Here is a 23164-nt window from a genome sequence, read left to right as displayed (position 1 = left end):
CTTTGTGATTTGGGGCTTTGCCGGGTGGGTGACCAATAGATTCTGTCCAAAAAGTGTGCTACAGGGACACAGGAAGCTAGAGGGGAAACAAGGGACTTGCTTCTTTTCTGTTTTATTTCCTGTTTCTATCAACATCACCCTAATAATAGTTCTTCACTCTATAAGTAGCGATTGATTGCCTGTAGGTTCCAGTGACCCTGCAATCCCAGTAGCAGCCTCCTTGTTCCCTCTCAGAAATTCCAGTATCAGCTGCCTGGGCTGCTCTCCTCTGAGGTCTGAGTCCAGCTCCATGGATTTGCTGAACTATTTCTTCCACTGAATTCTTTTCTGAATTCCTGAGGCAACAGCACCAGTTAGGCTGTGCCCCCTTCTCCGAGGTTTACCAGTTGTGGCGTCTTTCCTCCAAACTTCTCATCCCAGTGGCCTAACTCCTCAGATGTCTGTATCCAAACTCTCCCTCAAGCTTTTAAATCCCATTAATCCCAAGTCTTCTCTTGGTCTCCACATCCCAGAGGGAGGTAACTACTTCCTGCAATTACTACCTTGGTGATATTTTCCTTTGGAATTTTATAGCATAAAGACATACTTATAAATGATACCAATTCTTTCCACGTCAGATATGCTATATTACACACAGGTTATTTTAACTTTTCCATGCTAATTTCTTTTGTCTTATACCTACATTTTCAGAGATTTTCAATAAGGGCTAAGTTATAAATGTGCATCAGTGCTTATGAAATGGGAAGGATCTACAACGATTATTATTTTCATGTTTGCCTCACTTTGTCCAAGGGACAACGTTATGGAGAGACTGAGAAATGGAGACAAGAGATTCTCATATCCCTCATGATTTGGGGAAAGTTAGCCTTTAAGAAGCTAAGCCTCCTCACCTATAAAATACAACTCACAGATTATTGTAGATCTCTAACAAAGCGTTTATGTGGAAGCACTTTGTAATCACAAATGGTGTGTAAGTTTGTTTTTACTAGATGGTAAAAGAAAAGATGATGAAATAAGAGAGGTGGAAAGAGAAACAACTGAGGAAAGTATTCTAGAGAAGTTTCTACCCACTCAGAACTCCACTGGAAATCAGTTAAAAAAAAAAAAAAAAAAAAAAAAAAAAGATGAGCGTGGGCCTCCGTTTTTCCCATTCCATGCAACCCTGATCCCCACTCTCCACGCCATAGGTCCCTTTTGCCAACGAGACAGAAGCCATTTATTAATGTATGGCAAATACTCTTTATTGCAGACTTTCCAGCTGACTCATGTGAAAAAGGCACTATGAAAATTAATGAATCTAGATAATCTCTCTAAATGGATTTATGTTAAAATATACAACATTCTTACATAACATCTGTTTTATATATGTGAAATAATATAACATTTAATGACAAAATCATGTTTTCAAAAATAACATTTGTTGAAGGTTAAGTCTCTTTCTTTTCTCTACCTAGAATCTTTCACAGGATTAAAATATGTGTATATTATTTCTTATTACCAGAAAAACTTGACACAGATAAACTCATAAAATGGCCCCAATTTGCTTTTAACTACTTATATCAATATTCAGAACTGAGGCCTTCATTAAGCAGAATACTGTAACACACACCAATGCAGGCTATTTCCTGTGACAGATTTTGAATGTATATGACCTCTTTTACACTTGTGCTTTCTCATATATAAGAACACAGTATAGATAATAAGTAGAATATAAACTAAATCAAAATACAAGCTATACAAGGAATTGTGATCAACAGAGCCATGACAGATAAAATGTCTCGGGAATGCTCCAAAGGTTTCTATTTGTATGTCCAAGGCCTTGCTGTATTTTACAGTTCATTAAATGTTTTAATCTTTTTTAAAAACTGTTGGCATTAAGAACTTTAAATAAAGCTAAATATTCTGTTATTGAGTATGTTGAAGAAGAGACCTAAGTAAGCAGAGGCTAGCCTAAAGTAAGCTACACCCTGGATGATACATACCATAGTCACAGGCAAAACTGAAATTGTTTAGATTTTGAATCATGGGCAATATCTCTGTTTTGTTGCAATAAATAAACCCACCACTGTCAAAAAAAAAAAAAAGTCTGCTTAGGCATTGAGATGGGGATGAAATAATTAATCCAATAAAGGAAACCTCACCTCGGTAAAGTAGAAAAAAATATTTCCCAAGGTGAGAAATTCTGTTTAAAATTTTTTCATTTTAATAAAAATAACGGGCCCAGAAGCAAGTCCTCTGCTTACTTATGTTTGCATTGTTTCTTTATGGCGATAAATTCTGTATACCAAGAAATAAGAATCTGACATTCCCTTCATGGCTTCTTAAAACAAAGCACGTTGGAATAATGCCAAGAATAATGGAGTTTAAAAACTAATTAGTGACTGCTTCCCTCATCAAAAGATTCCACTCCTGAATCGCTAGCAGCAGCACTGATTTTTTCCTGCCGTCTTCGCATGATTTCTTGCAACTCAGAGCTGCCGTTGTTATCCTGAAAAACAAACATGGTTCAGACAAGATGGTTACTGGTTTGTGAGGCTGCAAATCAAGTAATGAAAGGGCTTAGGCTAAAAGTTCTTTGTGTTTTTCTTCTCATGTCTCTAAGGGGAAAACTGAAGGCTGCCCTTCATATAAGTGATGATTCTGGACTTCACTAACATCACATTTTCACTTATACTGTCTTAAGGCAATTCATTCACCATGCCTTTCACTTGAACCTGTTAAAGATAAATCAGTAATGCATGTGGAATGCTCTAGATTCCCTGGGGGAAAGAAGAGATTGTACAAGAAGCAGAAAAAGATGGTAAATTATCAAAGGATGCTCTTTAGGTCAAGTAAGATACTCATCTATCTACCTTAGGGGATTCTAAATCAGGCCCAAAGACTGGGCTCCGAAGACACCAAGTTTCCTCATACCAAAGGGTTCTGACCCTCTGACATCTTGTTGGCTTTTGTCCTTTCCAAACCTGACCTACAATCCCTATGCACCCTCTTTATTCCTCTCTCATCTACAGAAATCTCTGGCAACACAGGTGAGTAATATGAACCATGAACTAGATGCAAGAGAACGGCATGATGGGAAGGTGCCTGGGGAAGACGAAGAACCTCAGGTAGGAAGTCTCTGCCTTAATTCACATCCAGAGGAACAGGAGCAAGAGGCCAGGAGGACATGGGAAGTCAGGGGAAATGACACTGATAGGGAGTCTGGACTGAAGGAATTCGGAAATGTTAGGAATATGGAACTTTCTATCATAACCCTTAAGGAGGAATTTATACATTCTCAATAAAATTAGAAGGCACAATGGTAACAAAACTGCCTCAGAAAAGATATAATCCTGACTCACATTCAATATACAAAAAGCCTAATATAGAATCAACCAAGATGAATGTCGTAGGAAAAATTTCCAAGGGAAATATGATTTCTCCTGAGTGAGAATGGTTACAGGGTTGTATGCGTGAAGCTATTTTACTGAGTTATTTAACTGTTGAATTTATACAATAAACCTGCTAGAGATAATTACGTATTGATTTCACGCCAAAGCCTATACCCCTTTCATTGGAGTCTAAGTTTAATTTTCATGAAAGCTATTAAGAGCTGTGAGATGTAACAGTTAGAAACTACTACCCTTACACAGCCCACATTAAGTAGAGTAGGATATTGAAACCTTAAGTATATCCAATCTAGAAAACATTTACTCTTTTTCTTTCACAGAAACAACTATAACTAAAGAATTACTCTTCAGGGCCCGCTGTTTTCAATGATCCCTACCTAATATTTTCCCTCTGATTATTTATATGTATAAGCAGGCCTAAGGCACAGAGCCATGGTTTTAAGACTTCATAACCTCTAACCTGCTAGAATCTCCAAACTAAATATTAAGGACAGATAAAAGAGTTCTGGCCTCTTAAGTCATTTACTCACCCGAAGTAAATGAGTAAATAAAATTCCTACAGAAGTAGTGCATGTAAAATGAGAACATTAGGCTTTTCATTAGATATCCAAAAGTATATGAAGGTCAAGCTTCATGTTATAGGAGCACTTATAACAAATTAATCTCCCTGAAAATGGTCGCTAATGGTCCCCAGTGACAGATTACTAAAGCTGAATCAAGTTGAATTCAGCTCTGTATGAAAGGCAAAGAAAGCGACCTATATGGACATAAATATTGTTTCCAGAGCTTTCAAATTGCAGTCCACACTCTTGACTAATGCAGAAAAACACCACCTTAGGTTGAGAAGTCATACCTCTAATGCAGCTTTCTGTACAGTGATTTGGCTAAAGACTCTGGCCCCTTCAGGGCAGACGGTTCTCAGTTCATCTTTATTGAGAGAGAAAAGTTGTGCACCATTTAATACTCCAAGACTATTGACAGTTCTGAAAAAACAAAAGAAGGAAAAGAAGGAAACAGAGCATTAAAAATACTGTCTGGATTTGTGGTTGCCAAGGGGCAGGGATGGGCTGGGAGTTTGGGGTTAGCAGATGCAAACTATTATATATAGGACGGATAAACAACAAGGCCCTACTGTATAGCACAGGGAACTACAGACAATATCCTGGGATGAGCCATAATGGAAAAAGAATATAAAAAAGAATGTATACAGATGTATAAGTGAGCTACTTTGCTGTACAGCAGAAATTAGCACAACATTGTAAATCAACTATACTTCAATAAAAATTAATTAAAAATAAATAAATAAATAAATAAATAAATAAAATACTGTCTGGATAAAACAAAAGAAAGATTTCTGGTCCTGCTACAACCTCTCTTCTCTAGGTGTTCCATACACTGGAACTCATAAATGGTACTAGAATGCTTAGGGCAATGATAGGGGACGGTCATGATAACGACCCTGAGGCTATATGAGATCACTGATCATGAAGTGTCAAAAAAGAGTCAACTGGGTTTAGTATCTTTACTGTGTATTACCAGTTCCTTGAAATTTGGTGTTTCATAGAAGGAATGGATAACTTTCTAGTAGCCAGGCAATTGACTAACCAGTGTACCTCATTTTTTCAGTCACAGTGGTTGAGTTTATAATGTGTCAAGTGCTCTTGAATATGCATTAGTCAAATAGTTCAAATACATATATTCAAATATGTTTACCAAATACACAAGAAAATGTTTACAAATTTTTAATTACAGACAAATAGAAACTTCACTGTGGCTTTCCTAAAGGAAAGCTCTATTAGATTATAACCTACAATAAGTAACGTCATCTATTTTTTATTTGCCTGGGATCTGTATGCTGCAGCAGGAGAAAAGGTTCTGCTCTATGTCCTCTGTGGTCTGGGGAGTCTAGGTAAGACTACAGTCCTATCCTGTGTGACCCTCCGAGGGAGAAAGACAGCCACCAGCCTCAAAGCTGCCAAGAGACTGCTTGAGGGACCAATGGTGAACAGACACCACCATCTAGAAAATGGGGTGCCATCAAATGATAGTTATTTCTGCTTCCTCCAGTTTTTTTTAAGCTATAAATGGCTAGAGTCATTTCCTGAGCATGGAAACAGATGCAGTTCGGGTTCTCACATTTTCTAAGAGTCACTTGTGACATCTTAGTGATCAAATTGGAAACACTGCATGTTATACACACAGAACTGTAAAGTATCCCCAGAGAGACTTACACAGGGCTGAACCCCTTTGACTGCAACCATGTCTTCACATCCTCTGGGGTGGAGTCATAAGTGATATTGACAACTGGCACATTCTGCCGTGGCACGTGGAACTTCTTCTGGGCGGCGCTCCGACCAATGGTCAGTCTGTGGATGAGTTCATCCTGCACTTCCTCCATCTGAGATTTCCTTCCTAGATACCAACACAGAGGAGGTTAGTTTTGAAAGCCCTAACAGTTGTTGCTCTCTCTAGAACCCCAATGCTAAGGATCCTTGGACCCCAACAGGACTTATGATCTAGTATTCCTACCATCTTTCCTTTCATCCTCACCAAGTATAAACTCCGTGATCAATTATTAAAATCACTCCCTGTCTCTTCTTTCTTCATCGTATTCATCTGGCAAGCCCCCCACCCTTGTTAAATCTCACTTTCTGTTTATTCTGTGCTGCACCTGCACACCGAATAGAACGCAACAACGCTGAGTGAGCTCATGTTAAATTCATGATCGTGAACCTCCACTGGGCTGTTAATGCTCTGTGACATTCATACTACATTTCCCGAGGCCAGTGGCTTTCAACTGGCGGACATTTTGACCACAGGGTACATCTGGCAATGGCTAGAGATCCTTTGGGATGTCACAAATAGGGGGCAAGGGGGAAGGAAGCTACCATCAGGCAGTGGGTATGCACAAAACATTCTGCAGTGCACACAGGTCACATTGCTACATCGGAGAATTATCTAGCCCCAAACGTCCACAGGGCTCAGGTTGAGAAATCCTGCCTGGGACCGTATAATTGTCCACGGCCAGACAAGTATTTCCTATCTTCTTCCTTCTGCAAACCTCCAGTTCCCAGTCCTCAGTCCTCTCCCTGAGCTGATGAGCTCACTTGCATAATTTCTGAGTAAAATAAAGAAGTTAAAAGAAAACCTCCCTAAGTTCCCCTAGCAGCTCTCCTTACCACCAGCACTTTCCCCGCACACCCTGCCAGCCTTCCTTCTATTACATTATGGATGAACTGTTTCCACGCTCCTCAGGCCAACCCCTCTACATGTGCACTAGACTCCATGTCCTCTGTCTGTTTGAATACTTTGACAGTAATTTCCCCCCCTGCTTCTCCCATGTTATCAATTTTCCTCTTTTACTGAATCATTTCATCCGCTTACAAGCATGCTATTATTTTATTTCTCTCATGTTTAAATAAGCCCTTTCTTAACCCCACATCCCCTGCCGGCTACTGCCCATTTCTCTGCTCCCCTTTTAGCAAAACTCCATGAGAAGCTGTCGATACCAGCTGACTCGAATTCCCATTCTCCAATTTCCTCTTAAATTCACTGCGATTAGGCTTTTGGCCCCATCCCTCCATGCCATTTTGCTAAACTCCAATGGTTGATTCCCAGTCGTTTCCTCATTTAATCTACCAACAACATTTGAAGAAGGCGCTCCCTTCTTGAAACACTTTCTTCTTATGGCCTTCAGGACACCACACTCTCTGATTTTCCTCCTGTCTTACTGGCCTCTCCTCAGCATCCTTTTCTCAGATGCTCATCTCATCTCCCCAACTCTCCAGGACACAGTCCTTGGACCTCTTCTCTGTCTGCACTCACTCCATCAATGATTGTTGTGCCTGGTCTCCTGGCTTTAAATGCCATTTAAAAGCTGATGACTACCCAAATTATTTCTCTAGTCCAGACTGGTCCTCAGAGCTCTAGACCAATATACATCAACTGTCTATTTGATATATTCATTGGATGTCTATTAGCTATCTCAAATATAACATGTTCAAATCTGAATTACTCATCTTCTTCCTGAAGCTTACTTTTATGCTAGACTTCCCAACTTGGTAATTCTATTTTTCCAGTTCCCCCAACAAAATACCATGTAGGTATGCCTGACTCCCCTTTGCCCTCGATTATATCCAATCCATCAGCAAATCCTGTTGGTCCTACCATTAGAATACACCACACATCCCAATCACTTCACTCCATTTTTTTCTATTACCAGCCTGGTCTGAGCCACCAGCCTATTCACAGGTCTCTCTGTTTCTACTCTCCATGACCCCACTCTTCACTCGTCATCCTTTTCTCAATATAACAGATAAAGAGATGCATTTAAAATGTGAGTCAAATACACACACACACACACACACACACACACAGATACATTATTTGTATATCACCTTCAAGAATTAAGTGCAAAGAACTGATATAGTAATCCAATTAACTAACTTGGCAAGTGACAGTGACCTGGTCACTAAGGGAGCTTTTGTGACCATTGTTCTGATTTTTTTTTTTCGGGGAAAGTATTTTTAGAAAGTGTTTGGTGCCCCTGGGAAATAAATGAAAGTGTGAAATAATCAAATAGTGTTATTTCAGCCTAATTTTTTTTAATGCCTCAAGTACTCAGGAAACCTTTTGAAAAAGAAAGAAGTCAAAAGAAAGAGAAATAAGAGAAGGGAAGGGAGGAAAGGAGGGAGGATGAGAGGGCTAAAGAGAGTAAGAGGGAATATTATTGATTGTTACATTTAAGTAATACAGGACATGCATTTCATTAGTTAACTCTTTTAAATCAGTACAGTGTAGTCACACTGCCATACAACATAGGAGTACATCTCAAAGAAATGCAAAAGAAAAAGTATCACCACACTAAAATAGTTATCTCCTTATCTGTTGACTTAGCCACTGTGGGATCATTTCCAGTCCGCAGCATAACCTCTTTCCAGGGAATATAAAAACCTCTTCTAATGTGTTCCTGGCTTTGGTTTCCATTTGCAATGTTCTAGCACATAACAACACACCAGACTAACTTTACACCTCTTTCTAAAACAACACCTCTGATTACAAAAGATTAAACTCATATAAAAGGACTAACACTTCAAAGGAAATGGAAGACATGCAAAACAACTGAAGCACTGATATCTTCAAAAGTGATGAAGAGAACCTTTTTGAATCTTATGACAAGTCAAATTGAATAGCTTATATGACACAGGGCTCCAAGCAGCTAGTTTGAATAAACACAGTAAACACTTAAGAGGAGCCGGGTTCTTGCTACTTGTGACATTTTAAAAATAGGCCTGTTGACTTTTTTTCCTTGTTCATAGCTATTTGGTAACATTTTTATGAGTGAGTATTCAATTTACAGCTCCTTCCATTTTACTCTTATCAGAAGTCTAGGCCATAAGCAGAGAACGCAAGTACCACAAAAGGTATATTTTGAAAGAGACCTGGTTACCAATAAAGAAGCATGTCTATTTGGTTCTAAAAGACTGTTGAGAAGCCCCACTATTCGTTCAGTAGAAATGTTCTTCAAAAAAGTGCTCAAGAAAGAAAGTTGTCAAGAAAATATTTGTTTTATAAAAAGGACTATCTTTATTTAATGTCAAACTATACTTCTGAGCTATCTTTAAAAGGAACATTATATAAGTAAATGCAAAATTTTATTAGTTTAAGGAAACAAGTACATGTGTAGATTTGGGGACATATGTTTATGTTTTACATACCAGTGTCACCCTTTGACTTATGAAAAACAGACTTGAAAATGATGAGTCACAATTATCAGGAGGGTTCTCTATCTTTAAAGCATTCTAACCATGCCTCTTTCCCATTAGGTTATTCTTAGTTTCTTAGACTAGGACAAAGAACAAACTGTCCCAGCCCACGGACTGTTCCAAAATTGGGCCTGGATGCCTACGAACCCTGATCCCAGGCCTGGAAAAAGAGTGCCACTGTGTCAAAGATTACCGCACTGACGTAACAAAGAAGGGAGATGTTATAAACTTGTGGGAAGAATGAAGAGAGTTTCTGAGAGGAAAATTTTCCTTAGGGAAATCAATAAAAACATTTATAGAACTTTCTCATCTCAAAACTATGTCTTTCATTTCTGAAAAAAAATAAAAGCATCTTTTCAAAAAATACACAAAAATATTTTAAAATTTAGTTGCCAATTATATTTATGCACACACACATGCACAGGCATAGTTGTTTCTGCCACACAGAAAGAGCTAACCATTTTTCCAAAACTTCAGTTTTCCATTAGTTCTTTGGTAAGGTCAAGATATGGATAAGAAGGTAATTTAAATTGGTTATACTTCAGCTGAGAAAGTAACGTACAAAAGTAGGTTTGTGCTTATTGCATTTAACCAGAATTTCTAGAACAATTAAATAGTAATAGTTTCCGTGTCTTCTTTTTAATTTTTTTTAAATCAAGAGTGACCACAACTGAATAGATAGGGCTATGATTTACTGAGATGAGAACTTAAATCTTAAGTTCCAATCTCAGCTATATAGTTAATAGTTCAAAACTTGTATCTGGACACGGGCACAGGGAGCCTGTTGAGCTCCCAGGCTGATCCTCTGCCCTTTCCAGGTCACGTGGGTCCTTGGGGGTATAGGAAGGAGGCCGAGGGGAGAACAGGAGAGGCAGGCGGGAGGAGCCCTCAGGGAGGAGTGGGAGAGAAGCGGAGAGCGATTGCCCTGCACACTCGGGCACTGGGAGCCTGCTGAGCTCCCAGGCCGATCCCCTGCCCTCCAAACCCCCCTCCAGGCCACGTGGGTCCTTGGGGGCATAGGAGGGAGGCCGGGGAGATCAGGAGATGCAGGTGGGAGGGGCCCTCCCAGAACCCAGACCAGAGGAGCATCAGAGGAGAGGAGGGCATTTGTCCCGCCCACTCGAGCCCAGGAAGCCTGCTAGGCTCCCAGGTGAGGTCCCCCGCCCTCTGAGACTGGGGTGGGGGGCACGCCTGGGCCCCTTCTGTTCCTTGAGCCTAAGACCCACCCCCCACAGCCCCCAGGGCCTTTTCCAGCCCTGTGGGTCCTGAGCATTGGCCCTGCCCACCACCCAAACCTCGCCCCTGCTTAGGCCCCGCCCTCCACAGCCAAGGTCTTTCCATCCCCCCCCCTTTGTTTTCCTTTCCCTCCTCCTCTTTTTTACTATTGTGGTACTGATGTACCTTCTGGTTGTTGATTCATCTATATTTTTATTTTTACATTCTTTCTAACATATCTGTTTGTTTCCTAGTCTAATTTTATTCTTTACTTTGTTATTTTTCTCTCTCTTTTTTTTTTTTTTTTGCCACCCCACATGGCTTGCAGGATCTTGATTTGCAAGCCTGGGGTTGGGGGGAGCTCCTGCGGTGGGAGCTCCAAGTCTGAACCACTGGACTAACAGAGAATCTCAGACCCCAGGGAATATTCATCGGAGTGAGGTCTCACAGAGTTCCTCATCTCAGCACCAAGACCCAGCTCAACCCAATAACCTACAAACTCCAGTGTTGGAAGCCTCAAGCCAAACGACCAGTAAAACAGGAAGACAATCCCACACATTAAAAAAAAAAATGAGATGGCAAAAAAAAATATGTCACAGATGATGGAGCAAGGTAAAAACCTACAAGACCAAATAAATAAAGAGGAAATAGGCAATCTACCTGAAAAAGAATTCAGAGTAATGATAGTTAAGATGATCCAGAATCTTGGAAATAGAATGGAAGCATGGATTGAGCAAACACAAGAAATGTTTAACAAAGATCTAGAAGAACTAAAGAACAAACAGAGATGAACAACACAATAACTGAAATGAAAAATACACTAGAAGGAATCAATAACAGACTAACAGAGGCAGAAGAATGAATAAGTGAGCTGCAAGACAAAATGGTTGAAATAACTGCCAAGGAGCAGAATAAAGAAAAAAGAATGAAAAGAATTGAAGACAATCTCAGAGACCTCTGGGACAACACTAAACGTACCAACATTCGAATTATAGGGGTCCCAGAGGAAGAAGAGAAAAAGAAAGGGTCTGAGAAAATATTTGAAGAGATTATAGTCGAAAACTTCCCTAACATGGGAAAGGAAATAGTCACCCAAGTCCAGGAAGCATGGAGAGTCCCATACAGGATAAACCCTAGGAAAAACACACCAAGACACATATTAATCAAACTAACAAAAATTAAATTCAAAGAAAAAATATTAAAAGCAGCAAGGGAAAAACAAAAAATAACATACAAAGGAATCCCCATAAGGTTATCAGCTGACTTTTCAGTGGAAACTCTGCAGGCCAGAGGGACTGGCAGGATATACTTAAAGTGATGAAAGAGAAGAACCTACAACCAAGATTACTCTACCCAGCAAGGATCTCATTCAGATTCGATGGAGAAGTCAAAAGCTTTTCAGACAATCAAAAGCTAAGAGAATTCAGCACCACCAAACCAGCTTTACAACAAATGCTAAAGAAACTTCTCTAAGCGGAAAACACAGAGAAGAAAAAGACCCACAAAAACAAACCCAAAACAATTAAGAAAATGGTAATAGGAACATACATATCGATAATAACCCTGAATGTAAATGCCCCAACCAAAAGACACAGACTGGCTGAATGGATACAAAAACAAGACCCATATGTATGCTGTCTACAAGAGACCCACTTCAGACCTAGGGACACATACAGACTGAAAGTGAAGGGATGGAAAAAGATATTCCATGCAAATGGAAATCAAAAGAAAGCTGGAGTAGCAATACTTGTATCAGATAAAATAGACTTTAAAATAAAGACTGTTACAAGAGATAAGGAGGGACACTACATAATGATCAAGGGATCAATCCAAGAAGAAGATGTAACAATTATAAATGTTTATGCACCCAACATAGGAGCACCACAATACATAAGGCAAATGCTAACAACCATGAAAGGAGAAATCGACAGTAACACAATAATAGTAGGGGACTTTAATACCCCACTTACACCAATGGAAAGATCATCCAAACAGAAAATAAATAAGGAAACACAAGCTTTAGATGACACAACAGACCAGACAGATCTAATTGATATTTATAGAACATTCCACCCAGAGTGGCAGGATACACTTTCTTCTCAAGTGCACATTGAACATTCTCCAGGATAGAACACATCTTGGGTCACAAATCAAGCCTCAGTAAATTTAAGAAAATTGAAATCATATCAAGCATCTTTTCTGACCACAATGCTATGAGACTGGAAACCAATTACAGGAAAAAACCCATAAAAAATACAAACACATGGATGCTAAACAGTGTGCTACTAAATAACCAAGAGATCACTGAAGAAATCAAAGAAGAAATCAAAAAAATACATAGAAACAAATGACAACGAAACATGACAACCCAAAACCTATGGGACGCAGCAAAAGCAGTTCTAAGAGGAAAGGTTATAGCAATTCAATCTCACCTCAAGAAACAAGAAAAACCTCAAATAAACAATCTAACCCTACACTTAAAACAACTAGAGAAAGAAGAACAAAGAAAACCCAAATTCCGTAGAAGGAAAGAAATCATAAAGATCAGAGCAGAAATAAATGAAATAGAAATGAAGAAAACAATAGCAAAGATCAATAAAACTAAAAGCTGGTTCTTTGAGAAGATAAACAAAATTGATAAACCCTTAGCCAGATTCATCAAGAAAAAAAGGGAGAGGACGCAAATCAATAAAATTAGAAATGAAAATGGAGAAATCACAGCTGACACTGCAGAAATACAAAGGATTATAAGAGACTATTACAAACAACTATATGCCAATAAAATGGACAACCATGAAGAAGTGGACAAATTCTTGGAAAGGTACAATTTTCCAAGACTGAACCAGGAAGAATTAGAAATATAAACAGACCTATCACAAGTAATGAAATTGAAACTGAAATTAAAAATCTTCCAACAAACCAAAGTCTAGGTCCAGATGGCTTCACAGGTGAATTCTATCAAACATTTAGAGAAGAGCTAACACCTATCCTTCTCAAACTCTTCCAAAAAATTGCAGGGGAAGGAACACTCCCAAACTCATTCTACAAAGCCACCGTCACCCTGATACCAAAACCAGAAAAAAGATATCACAAAAAAAGAAAATCACAAACCAATATCACTGATGAACACAGATGCAAAAATCCTCAACAAAATACTAACAAACAAAATCCAACAGCACATTAAAAGGATCATACACCATGATCAAGTGGGATTTATCCCAGGGATGCAAGGATTCTTCAAAATAGGCAAATCATTCAATGTGATGCACCACATTAACAAATTAGGGAATAAAAACCATATGATCACCTCAATAGATGCAGAAAAAGCTTTTGACAAAATTCAACACCCATTTGTAATAAAAACTCTCCAGAAAATGGGCATAGAGGGAACCTACCTCAACATAATAAAGGCCATATATGACAAACCCACAGTGAGCATCATACTCAATGGTGAAAAACTGAAAGCATTTCTACTAGGATCAGGAAAAAGACAAGGATGTCCACTCTCGCCACTCTTATTCAACATAGTTTTGGAAGTCCTAGCCACAGCAATCATAGAAGAAAAAGAAATAAAAGGAATACAAATTGGAAATGAAGAAGTAAAACTGTCACTGTTTGCAGATGACATGACACTATACATAGAAAATCCTAAAGATGCCACCAGAAAACTAGTAGAACTAATAGTAGAAAATTAGTAGAACTTATCAGTGAATTTGGTAAGGTTGCAGGATACAAAATTAATGCATAGAAATCTCTGGCATTCCTATACACCAACAATGAAAAACAGGAAAGAGAAATTAAGGAAACACTCCCATTTACTATTGCAACAAAAATAATAAAATACCTAGGAATAAACCTGCCTAAGGAGGTGAAAGACTTGTACTCAGAAAACTATAGAACACTGACGAAAGAAATCAAAGATGACATAAACAGATGGAGAAATATACCACGTTCTTGGATTGCAAGAATCAATATTGTGAAAATGACTATACTACCCAAAGCAATCTACAGATTCAATGCAATCCCTGTCAAACTACCAATGGCATTCTTCACAGAATTAGAACAAAAAATCTTACAATTCGTATGGAAACACAAAAGACCCCAAATAGCCAAAGCAATCTTGAGAAAGTAAAACGGAGTTGGAGGAATCAGGCTCCCCAACTTCAAACTATACCACAAAGCTACAGTAATCAAGACAGAATGGTACTGGCACAAAAACAGGAATACAGATCAATGATACAGGATAGAATGCCCAGAGATAAGCCCATGCACATATGGGCACCTAATTTATGAGAAAGGAGGCAAGAACATACAATGGAGAAAAGACAGCCTCTTCAATAAGTGGTGTTGGGAATACTGGACAGCTATACGTAAAAGAATGAAATTAGAACACTACCTAACACCATACACAAAAATAAACTCCAAATGGATTAAAGACTTAAATGTAAGACCAAACACTATAAAACTTCTAGAGGAAAACATACGAAAAACACTCTGACATAAACCACAGCAAGATCTTTTTTGACCCACCTCCTAGAGTGACAGAAATAAAAACAAAAATAAACAAATGGGACTTAATTAAACTTAAAAGCTTTTGCACAGCAAAGGAAACCATAAACAAGACAAAAAGACAACCCTCAGAATGGGAGAAAATATTTGCAAATGGAACAACAGACAAAGGATTAATCTCCAAAATATACAAACAGCTCATGGAGCTCAATATCAAAAAAACAATCCAGTTAAAAAATGGGCAGAAGACCTAAATAGACGTTTCACCAAGGGAGACCTACAGATGGCCAAGAGGCACATGAAAAGATGCTCAACATCACTAATTATTAGAGAAATGCGAATCTAAGCTACAATGAGGTATCACCTCACGCCGGTCAGAATGGTCATTATCAAAAAAGCTAGAAACAATAAATGCTGGAAAGGATGTGGTGAAAAGGGAACCCTCCTACACTGTTGGTGGGAATGTAAGTTGATACAACCACTATGGAAAACAGTATGGAGGTTCCTTAAAAAACTAAAAATAGAACTACCATATGACCCAGCAATCCCACTACTGGGCATATAGCTTGAGAAAACCATAATTCAAAAAGAGACATACCACAATGTTCACTGCAGCACTATTTACAATAGCCAGGACATGGAACCAACCTAGATGTCCATCGACAGATGAATGGATGAAGAAGATGTGGCACATGTATACAATGGAATGTTACTCAGCCATAAAAAAGAGACGAAATTGTTATTTGTAGTGAGGTGGATGGACTTAGAGTCTGTCATACAGAGTGAAGTAAGTCAGAAAGAGAAAAACAAATACCATATGCCAACGCATATATATGGAATCTAAAAAAAAAAAAAAAAAAGGTACCTAGTTGCAGGGCAGGAATAAAGAGGTAGATATAGAGAATGGACTTGATGACATGGGGTGGGAGGGCGAAGAGAGAGTAGCATGGACATATATACACTACCGACTGTAAAATAGTTGGCTGGTGGGAAGCAGCAGCATAGCACAGGGAGATCAGCTTGGTGCTTTGCAATGACCTAGAGGGGTGGGATAGGGAGGATGGGAGGGAGGCTCAAGAGGGAGGAGATATGAGGACATGTGTGTGCATATGGCTGATTTTCTTTGTTGTGCAACAGAAACTAACACAGTATTGTGAAGCAATTAAACTCCAATAAAGATGTATTAAAAAAAATAAAATAAAAAAATAAAAAAATTTGTATCTGGATGCCAGAGATGAGATTTGATATGAAGACAAATTTTCAAGTCACTCCTTTTCCAACAGTATAAACAGTATAGAAAGAAATGAAAATAGAGTGATCATCTACAGTAAAAGTACGTTTATATGAGAAAAGAACCCAGAACTGAGCCCTAGGAGAAGCCATTTGAGAGAATGAAAAATATCCTTTACACACACATACACTTTATATACTTTTATCATATTAAGGAAATATCTTCCTGGCTCTAGTCTTCCAAGAATTTTTATGTATCAAGTATCAATAAAGCAAAGTAATTTTATAATACTTTAAAGAACATAATTTGAAGATTAAACAGACAAGCCATATGCTACAAGATAAAACAAAATAAAAATTATCTTAGAATTATCTTCAGTTTTCAAATTATCCACCCTGCTGTTCCCAAGTACTAACAAGGATAATCCAAAGTTGGCCATAGGGTCTTTTGTTTTAACTTATTTAAATCTGGTTTTCAGATTTAACCACTCACATGAAAAATAAAACTTCAATTTATGAAAGTATGAAGTTGAAGTCTAAAAATCTGAATTTGGAGGGCAAATTTGAAAGTGCTATTGGCAGGTTGATTATATTAAGCTAGTGTGATTGTGTGTGTATATAGACAAACACACACACACACTATATATATATATGGCAAATATCAGGAAGAGAAGCAGGAAAACTATGATGGTGATACTGATGACAGTAAGAGTAAATATTTACTAACTGCTTATAATGTGTCATATTGGTTAAAATCAATCAGGCTTTTTCAGCCTCAGCACCATCGATATTTTGGGCCAGATGATTCTGTTGTGTGTGTGTGGGTGGGGGAGAGGGAAGCTGTCCCGTTCATCTTAGGATGTTGTTAACTACATCCTTAACTTCTACCTATTATAATAGATGCCAGTAGCATCCACCCAATTGTGATCAAAATATGTCTCCAGACAAATACCAAATGTCCCTAGGGGAAGGGGGTAAAATCACCCCTGGCTGAGAACGACTGGTCTAAAATGCTTTATATGCATTATTTCATGAAATCCTCACAATTATCCTATGAAGTAGATATCACTATCCCCCCCTTTTCAGATATTAAAGCATACAGAGGATCATTAAATTCTTGACAGTCTCATGGCCAGCAAGTGATATTTCACTATACAAACTCAAGCATGTCTGGCTCCAGAGTCTGTATTCAATCACCACAATATATTGGAATATGTAGAAATACACACATTAGAGAGTAGAGAGAACTTCCTGTTTCTCAGAATTACTTGGAGGATGAGAAATGAGGTGAAAATCTTTGCAATCTATGAAGTACCGTGCAAGGACTATTAGGTATATTTAATAATATTTATTACCAGCAGAACCAATAATAAACAATTTTTACTTAGAGTGCTTTTAATTCCCAGGAGAAACTTGGGATATTTCTTGCCTCCCTAGGAAACTTACGGTCCGCAGGAACTTGTTTTTGTCGTTGGCTATCTCGCACAATACTGCCACCACTGTCACTGGAGCTGCTGTTCTGACGGGTTACATTTGCTGGGACCTTTGACACAGGAAGAGGTGCTGAAGCAGAAGGTGGGAGGGGAACAGGAACAGGAGCTGGTGTTGGAGGAGGTGATGGCGCAGAGGGAATGTCAGTTGCTCTTGGACCATACTCCATCCTCTGTTTCTATAAAAAGACAAATCATTAATTCGGAATTGTGAAAATATAAAGCTAGGCTAGGAAAACAAATTGTACTTTGACAGGACCCTGTTGGCTATTTATGTGTAAACTTCCTTGCAAATCCATAGCAAATTTGTGTGTGTTCATATATATACATACATCTATATGTATGTATAGACAGACACGCACAACCCTCCAATCCTACCTGATGTAATAATTATTAAAAATTATTTTTTAAATATTCTACACATCTGTTCACAATCAAAAAGGATACACCAATAGCAAACATTAGTACTAATAATAGTAATAAATGTCAAGAAAACTAAATGTGAACCTGGAATCACACAAGATCAGGGTAGGTCAAAAGATTTCTGATTATTTTATAGTTTCCGTTAATAAGAACTTCTAACTGTACTAGAAGCCTAAATATCAATAACAGAAAGCATTACTCACTCCTTATTTGAAATGTATATTATATTCAAAAGTGTTTAATTCTGCTATTTCCAAGTAATTTGTTAAGAAGAGGGGTAATATTTCAGTAGATAAAAGGAGTATGCTTTAAAATAAACAAGTAATTTTAAAGTATTGCTAATTTTTTCAAGCCAAATCCCTTTCTGCCATCATCTTAATGCTAATTTATTAAATTTAGACAGTTTCCTTGTTAAAATAGGAATGTGGTGAGGGTGATGGTATGGTCTTTAATTAAATGTTTATGACTATGAAATTGTTCTATGAGAATTTCAAAGAACTGGAAAAAGAATAGATACATGTATATGTATAACTGAATCACTTTGCTGTACACCTGACACTAACACAACATTGTTAATCAACTGTACTCCAATATAAAATAAAAAGTTAATAAAAATAAATAAATAAATAAAAACAAAAATAATGGATTGTGACCAAGTTATCTAGGTTTGACCTAGAAATAAAAAGTGATTAAAAATTAGGAAATTTGTCTACATAACACAACATGTAAATAAAGTTAAAGAGAAAAATTCTTAGAAAAAGAAAAAGTTAAGAGGATCCTGGACTTTTCATTATGTGAAACTACCTGGTATGTGCCTCCCTCTGGATTTTTTATTATGGGAATAAAGCAACCCCCTAATTACTTAAAAAATGTTTATGACTACACCTCAAAAGCATATTATTAGGAAAAAAGTCCACGGGGGCATTTGTATTAAAAAAAGGTAGATGTGATAGAATATATAATAACTTTCAGTAATTTTTAAACCATGATTTAGGCTATTATAAAATATTATTTGTGCATCTTCCCTATTAAACTACACACAATAGTTAAAACTTTAAACAAAATAATCTTAATAACTGAATTAAAATAAGTTCCAAATTCTCAAAAGGCAAACTTTTTGTATAGAATCAAAGATACAGAGCAGTGACTTATAATTTAGGTAAAGTTTAGATACTGCACTGGCACAATTTTAATTATTCTAAAATTCAGGATTAGTAGATGAAATACAAAAAGCAGGCCTTTTGGTAATCTGGTCCTTTGGCTAGAAGAGTATTTACATTTAATTTCTAAATTGGCCCAAATATAAGGTCATATTGATTTTAAAAGAGGCCTTCCCAATTTCCACAGAGATCAAAAACATCAAAACACACACCACACACACACATCACTTTGTAATTCTTGCTTAAAAAACAACACACCACCCTCAAAGGCACCTTCACAGCAAATGAGTAACACCTGTGGAAACCAGAGGGGGGAGCAGCCCTGGTTCTCTGCTGTCTCTTTAAAAGCCACCGCTCACCCGCCAGTGGGTGGGGAAGGTGGGAGGGTATGAAGCAAGGATGGGAAAAGGACTGAAAGAAGAGTTTATGTGCTGCTATTTCTTGGAGGGGGATGGGAGGGAGGAGGAGAGAGGCAAAGAGGAAGGGAAGGAGTAGGGGTTAAATTCACAGAGCAAGCCGTGGAGTTAGATGGGAGAGAAACAGATATTGCTGACCCCTCTGCAATTCAAGGCCTGGAAACATTTCTAATATATTCAGTAATCGAGTGTATTATATTATTATTATTATCATCCACAAAACAATGTTCCTATATTTGGGCCAATAAAATATTTCGAGCAATCAAAATACAGCAAACATCACCGAAATGTAATACTTAGCACACACCAAAGTCATCAATGTATATGCAATGTTCCCTTAACAAGAATGTCCTCGACACATAATTTCATGAAGAGTTAGTGAATTCTCACATTAGGATTTCAAAAGTGTCAGAGTTTAAATTACTGCTTTTAAAGCTTAAACAAAACAAAAAATGCTACCAGCTCTGCATTCCATGGTATGATTCACATTTTCTGCTTTCAGAAAAACAAGAACAGCTAGTGTTTTGCTAGCCATCAAATAATACTGTGAAAAACTGAAAACCTGTGTTATTGTCACAATCAGGCCTGCAGACAGGCTCGCCAAATCTTCTGTGCCTTGTTTCACCCATCTGTCATTGCTATATAATGCAACTTTATCAGTATAACCTATCAGAACTATAGACTTAAATATTCATATAATATACAGAGAAACCATAGGAAAATTTTTCATGAATTAGGTCATAATTTTATTTACTTGCATATTTTCCCCTTTTTCTTGGTCCTCCTTCCTGCCTCATGTTTCCAACCCCTGGAATGAAAAAGTGGGGGAAGGGTCTTCCTCAAATCATTATAACCTGTTCTGAAACAGAAACCAAGGTGGCTTTTCCATGGAAACTGATGTCATCCTCCATGTGGAGGAAAGAGAATCAGGCCTGACTCGTGAAATCACTTTTCTCTGTCCCCTGCTACCTTCTCCACTCCCTTTTACTTACCACCCAGTTACTGCTCTTCTCCCTTTGCTATTACTGTCTCTTGGTTATATCAGGCTGAAGGTAGAAAACTGATGGCCCCTCAACTGATGGCAAGTCTTGGAGAGCAGAACTCCACCCCAAACTTTCTTCTGCTGAACAAAGGGTGCTGAATCTCCAGATCCAAAAAGAAATCTTGACCGACTGTTCCCAGTTTGCCTGGGACTCTCCGAGTGTCAGAACCAAGAGTCCCACATCCCTCCAAACCCCTCAGCTGTGAGCAAACTGGGATGATGGGTCACCTTGGTGTGGCTGTACTTTTGTATGATCACTGTCACTTCCTAACTCTTGCCTTTCATCTCCCGCAAATATAAAGTTCTGCTTAAAACAAAATCTCTTTGTTTTTTTTCTTTCTCTGAAAGAAGTCAGAATTACTAGACCCTGTGGAAAATGTACTTTTCTGTTGATAATTAAGTCCAAATGAGTCACTTTTCTTTAGCCACTAAAGCTGAGTAGAAATTCTCAAGGATTAAAGAAAGAGATGTGTAGATAAGCTCCTGATTCATGCAAGATACTGCTTCAGAAGGGAATTTATGCAAGCAAGCCCAACAAAGCCAGTAAAATTGAACTGTTCTTAAAAATGGAATCTACACATTTTTTCCTCTAAATTTAGTCTCTTTGGCATTCTGCAGTGAAAACTAGGCACAGCTGGAACGTTTGGAGGGTGTTAAGTCCAGAGATTGAATCCAAAAAATTACATTAAAAAGAAGTGCCTTGAGGGAACAAATGTGGGTTACCTCTGACAGCTCGCCAAGTAATTGCTATTAGGAAAATGGAGCAAATCACATCAAATGAGAAGATTTAACATAGGAGATGGAACTAAAATAATATCAATTATACTTCACATCAAATATCAGAAACCGTGAGCAAATTAGTTTTTGACAGTAAGATTACCTCCCCACAAATCAACCAGGGAAGGAGCTTGTAAATACATAATTAATTTCCACCACTATCTAGCCATGGAAAACTAATTACATAGGCTCATACTACAGTATAAACCATGTAGAGTATTTCAGTAACTATTTGTGTATCCGAGTATTGTGTTTTAAAAATATTAAGATAAAGGTTCATCTTATTCTTATAGCTTATAAAGAATACAATTAGAGTACATTTAATGTAAGACTAACTCTTAAGCTGATTTACAAAAGGAAATATATATCATGGTGTGTTTTAGTGAACTTTAGTTGAACTTGTAAGCAGTTAAACAAACAAAATTTTATAGTTCTGTAATACGCCTTTTGGGCAGTAATTTATATATATATGGAAAGAGAGAGATAGTTGGTATTATTCAAATTATTGCAAGAAATATTTGGAAAAATGTCAACACGTGAAGCAGAATAAAAAGTAACCGTCCCTGTCTAAAGACCATGCCTCTAATTAATAGATGAATAGAGTGTTCTAAGATTAACTTTAAAAAAATTTTTAAGAACGGAATATTATCAGGAAGTTGGTCTGCTGGAATGAAAATAAAGACATCTTTAGTAAAATTGTCCTCTCTTTCCAGCAGTATCTGAATATCTGGATTGAGCTTGAAAAACAGAGCATTCATAAAAGGAGCTGAAATTAGCAGTGCTAGTGGTCTACTATTCACCTGAAGAAAACATTTCCACTTTTAACTTAGGGCTACTTTAACATGTATATAGAAAATAACAAAATTTTATATCTAGACTGGATTGTGGAGATCATGAAACTTGGCCCCTTCCATTTCACAGCTCAGCAAATTGGAGCAGAGAAAATTAAAACGCTTTCTTTAAGGTCATACAGCTAGTCAGTGGCAGAGCCAAGACTACAATCCTCATGCACCAGGACCTAGACTGGAGCTGTATCCACAATATCATAATATCTGTTGCTCGGAAACAGAGCAGATGGGGAAACTTTCTGTTGAATTTACAGGACCATAATGACCAGACATTCAAAATTATTTGCGTCTTGTAGAGTAAGCATATCTATAATAATAATAAGCACGTGGACTTCATAATTAATAATAAATAAAAGAGTTCTTTAGTCAAGCCTCTGAGGATATTGGAAATAATATAAGGGCAGGGATTGGTTTCTGCTCTTGGTGTACGACATGGGAAACTACGTTGGCAAAAGGGTGATTCTGGTAGATGAACAGTCAAAGTGCTAGAGGTCAGGGAATCAAGTCAAAAGACATATCAGGAAACTTGATGTGGCAGGTAGTTTCCAGGTGGGCAGGAAGCACCCTGGATGTCCATGTGTTGCCCAGCAAAAGTACTCTAAAGTCCTGGAATGTTCTATAACAGAATCTTCATCAAAAGATATGTCATTTATCTTCATTTCTCCATAATCTCTCATAAACATTTACTTCCTTGTCCCTGTGGTTTCAACCAATCTATTTTTTTTATGTTCCACATCTTTCGAAAATTCTTGATTACCTCCCTCCCCTTCATGTTTAAAACTTTGCTGAAACCCTGGGGAAAAACACTTTCGGTGGGAACGGTAGTCTTTACTGAGCTGTTAAAAATCACTCCAAATGTGAGGATATTAAATAGCCTGGACTCGCAGGGACATCGGGTGG

The 23164-nt window shown here is 37.8% G+C and overlaps 1 protein-coding gene across 10 annotated transcripts in view; it reads right to left on the bottom strand.

Annotated features, from left to right (window-relative positions):
• Nucleotides 1–1215: 1215 nt before the first annotated feature.
• Nucleotides 1216–23164, bottom strand: part of EPS8 (EGFR pathway substrate 8, signaling adaptor) — a 197409-nt gene continuing 175460 nt past the window's right edge. For all 10 annotated transcript variants that reach the window (XM_061204962.1, XM_061204960.1, XM_061204968.1 and 7 more), the window contains 4 exons: nt 17555–17777; nt 5621–5801; nt 4243–4372; nt 1216–2488 (listed from right to left, as the gene is read on the bottom strand). In XM_061204962.1, coding sequence (XP_061060945.1) covers nt 2375–2488; nt 4243–4372; nt 5621–5801; nt 17555–17777 — 648 coding nt within the window. In that variant the 3' untranslated portion in view covers nt 1216–2374. The remainder of the gene's footprint in view (nt 2489–4242; nt 4373–5620; nt 5802–17554; nt 17778–23164) is intronic.

The sequence above is a fragment of the Eubalaena glacialis genome, chromosome 11 (genome assembly GCF_028564815.1).
Source record: "Eubalaena glacialis isolate mEubGla1 chromosome 11, mEubGla1.1.hap2.+ XY, whole genome shotgun sequence".
In the NCBI taxonomy this organism is placed as follows: domain Eukaryota; kingdom Metazoa; phylum Chordata; class Mammalia; order Artiodactyla; family Balaenidae; genus Eubalaena; species Eubalaena glacialis.
Note: the sequence above shows the minus strand (reverse complement) of the source record. Positions and strands in the feature narration are given on the sequence as shown.